This window comes from Charadrius vociferus, unplaced genomic scaffold, assembly GCF_000708025.1.
Source record: "Charadrius vociferus isolate BGI_N301 unplaced genomic scaffold, ASM70802v2 scaffold544, whole genome shotgun sequence".
Classification (NCBI taxonomy): domain Eukaryota; kingdom Metazoa; phylum Chordata; class Aves; order Charadriiformes; family Charadriidae; genus Charadrius; species Charadrius vociferus.
In genome coordinates, this window is record NW_009648162.1 from 339,764 (window position 1) to 343,163 (window position 3,400).

At 57.8% G+C, this 3,400-nt stretch overlaps 1 protein-coding gene across 1 annotated transcript in view; it reads left to right on the plus strand.

Annotated features, from left to right (window-relative positions):
* DYSF (dysferlin) overlaps positions 1-3,400 on the plus strand; it is a 109,600-nt gene that overhangs the window by 146 nt on the left and 106,054 nt on the right. Inside the window, exons 2-3 of the mRNA XM_009884084.1 lie at positions 2,092-2,185; positions 2,956-3,047. Of these exons, the coding sequence (XP_009882386.1) occupies positions 2,092-2,185; positions 2,956-3,047 (186 nt within the window). The remainder of the gene's footprint in view (positions 1-2,091; positions 2,186-2,955; positions 3,048-3,400) is intronic.

A 3,400-nucleotide genomic window follows, 5' to 3' on the forward strand; every position in this document is an offset into this window, starting at 1 on the left:
GGACATTCGTCCTGGCCGGGCGCCCCGCAGAAGCCGGGCTTTGCTAAACTCCATCCTAATCCTAAATCCTTGCAAAATTCCCCCTCTGCATCCCTCTACCAAATGCACCGTAGCCCCCTCCATCCCCACCCTCTGTTGCATCCCTGTGCCATACTCGCACACCTGATACCGGTGTCTCCAAAGGTCCCTGGGGTGGGCTGTGAATTTTATCGCTCTTCCTCCGTGATTTTGGGGTGTGCAGGGTCATGGGGGACACTGAGAAATATCGTTACCTCAGGGATTTTTGTTCCCCGGGGCGGGGGGGACTTGGGGATGGTCATTTAGCGCTGCCACCCACTTGCGCGGTGTCACAGCATCTGAAAGTGATGGGGTGACAGGGGTGAGCCCCAGCAAAGAACAGGACCCGGCTTTGCTGCAGGGTGCTGCACCCTTGGGTGCTCTCAGTCGTTCTTGTGCTTGGCTCTCATTAAGGTCTTGTAATTACTAATATGAGGCTGATAAGAATAACCCCTTATCTAGGGGGTTATCCCATTGCTGTGGGTACCGGAGGTTGGAGGTCCCGGGAAGGGAGCGTTTGCCTTTGCACCTCGAAAGCGTTCGCTGGAGGATGTTGCTTTTTTTTTTTTTTTTTTTTTGGCAGCCGTTTCCTGGCGGGGGAAAATGTCCATTTTTAGAAAAAAAAAAAAAAAATAAGGAAAGGAAAGGGATGAGTGGCTTCTGACCCAGCCTTTCCTGTGCTGCGTGGGGGGGGTGGGGGGAAACGGCGCTGCTGCCGGCCCCTGAACCCAGCCGGCTCCGCATCCCACCAGCTCTGGGACCACTTGTGTGTTCGTCCCACAGTGGGTGCCGTGTGCTCAGCCAGGGTGGGCTCTGTCCATCCAACACCGAGGCGGAAAGCAGCTTTTCTTAGAGGAATCACCATTCCGAGAGCGCGGGGGGAATTCCAGGGCTCTGCGTTCCCGTGAAGATGAGGCATCGTGGAGACGTGCCTGAAATCGAGGGTGTTTGACATCTCCCCAGCTCGGTGACGTTGTCCAGAGGTGCCGTGTCAGGGCAATGGCAGCTCTGCCTCTCTCCCAGCCCCAGCCTGGCTCTGGCGGCCAGTTTAGCTCTGGGCTGGGAGATTTAGCAGAGACTCTTTACAATCTGAAACAGGAAAAGATTAATTTAGTGATGCTAAAACAAAACACAAAAAAAAAAAGAATATTTTGAGTGTGCCATATTTGGATATGGCACACCAGCCCCGTGTGCCATATCTACAGCCTGGGGTTCCTATATATATATATATATATTTATATATAGGACCCTGCAGGGCGCCCGGCCGGTGTCCCCTGGCGTTTGAGTCACCGGTGTCCCCTGGGGTTTGAGTCACTGCTATTGTTTGGCTCTTCCTTTTCCTCTTCCCCCCACGGTCCCTCCCGTGACACAGCCCCTCGGGGCCCAGCGGGCTTTTTGCTGGTTTTCGGTGTGGCTTGAGGATCGTGATTTTGGGGTGCGGCTGTGGGGGGACCTCCTTGGGCAGGGCTGGAGCCCTCTGCCACGGGGGCTCCTCAGGACATTGGCTTTGGGCTGCTTTGACCTGCTGCCACCGCCTGACTCCGCTCCCCGGGAGGGCTGTGGTCCCAAGAGTGGGTAACAGCATCCCCTTCTGCATCTTTTGGGGTGTCAGTGGGCCAACCCCCAGTTCAGTGTGGAAGTATCTGACCGTTCTCACAAGGGCTCTGGGTCCTGTCTGGGACTATTCTGAGGTTCAGGTGGAGGGAGGAGGATATCTGAGCCCTCCCCTGTGGCACCTTCCAGCCCCCAAATCCATCCAGCAGCCTTTGGGATCCTCCTCTCTGCCCTCGCTCGTGGGGAAACTGAGGCATGGCACACCGAGATGACTTACCTGGGGTTTCCCAGCAGGACTCGTGCGGGGCTGGGGCTCGAAGCGGCGCCCCAGAGCCCATCTGTGCACCCCAGAGCCCAGCCTGTGTGCCAGGAGCGGGGCCCGATCCTGCTCCTGGGAGCTGCGGGTGTCACCAGAGGCTCTCAACCCCACCTGTGCATGGGAGGGACTTGAATTTGGGGGTCTTTCCCCACGGTTTGGTGGGGAAACCTGTCTGACTCGTGTGTGTTGCTCCCTGTAGGTGTGAAGAAGAGGACTAAAGTCATCAAGAACAACGTGAACCCCGTATGGAACGAGGTGAGTGTGCCCCCCCTCCCGTCCCCGCGGGGGACAGCCCCGGCACGGAGGGTGCCGTGGGAGCTGGGCGCAAACCCAGCAAGGTGCCCCAAGCACCAGGGGCTGCTGGGGCCCCAGTGATGCCCCAGTTCTGCCACTCCACATAGGGTTTGGGGACGGTCCCCATCACGGGCAGCTTTGTATCCAAAATTCCCAGCGCCGGCATCGGAGGAGCGAGGCTGAGCTGGCTCTGTACGGACCTTTGCCTCAGCCTCTTCCCCTTTCATCAAGATCTTATCAGGGCTAAGCACGCACATTAAAAGAAGCTGTTTAAAAATATTGCAGCTTGAGGGGAAAACAAGCGTGTTTTACTCATCAGCCTGGCCCAGGGGAGGGTATTTTTTCCAGTACCTTCTTCCTTCTAACCCTGACCTGTGCTTTCATGGGTCAAAATGTAAAACAAAAACAAAAAAGAAAAGGGTTTTGGTGAGCAGACTAACACTGTTTTGGCACAGAAACGTTGTGTGCCAGCTCCCATTGTTTTCTCCTTCACTTTTATTGCATGAGGAGGGGAAGGCGTTTGCCTGGGACGTGGGTTTTTTGCGGGTCTGCTGGGAAATTCTGTTTGGGGCACACGTGGTGCTGAGGTTTGTGCTGTCAGTGCTGTGATGGTGAAGTGGGTCTGGTGTTCCGGTTCTCCACCTCTGGTGGTACCGGAGCCAGTTGATGTCGGCGTGAGCATCGCAACCCCCTACGGGTGCTGATCGTGGCTCCTCTCTCCTCCCCTCCAGGGCTTCGAGTGGGACCTGAAGGGAGCTCCCCTGGACCCAGGTGCCGAGCTCACCGTCGTCGTGAAAGACCATGAGACCGTGGGGAGAAACAGGTAGGAGAAGCGTTGGGCGCTGGGCACGAGCTCCCTGCCCTGCTCCCGTCACCAACACAGTCTTTGCACCCCCAAGGCTTTGCACAACTGGGCTGGGGTGGGCAGCCAGGGAATTTGGGCTCTTCCCAGGCTCCAGGCGTTGCTCCCTGGTTGCTGGCTGCCCTTTGCGGTGGGGGCGGCTGGTGGGAGGCAGGAGTCGCATTTCTGGGCTGCTTCGCTCAACGGCCAGGGAGAAAAACCAGCGTTTGAGGGCAGGGAGCACACAGGGACCCTTGTGCCCGGTGACACCCCCGGGGCTGCCGCACCAGCACGGCCGCCTGCCTCGGGAGCAACGCGGCGCCGCCAGGCCCCGG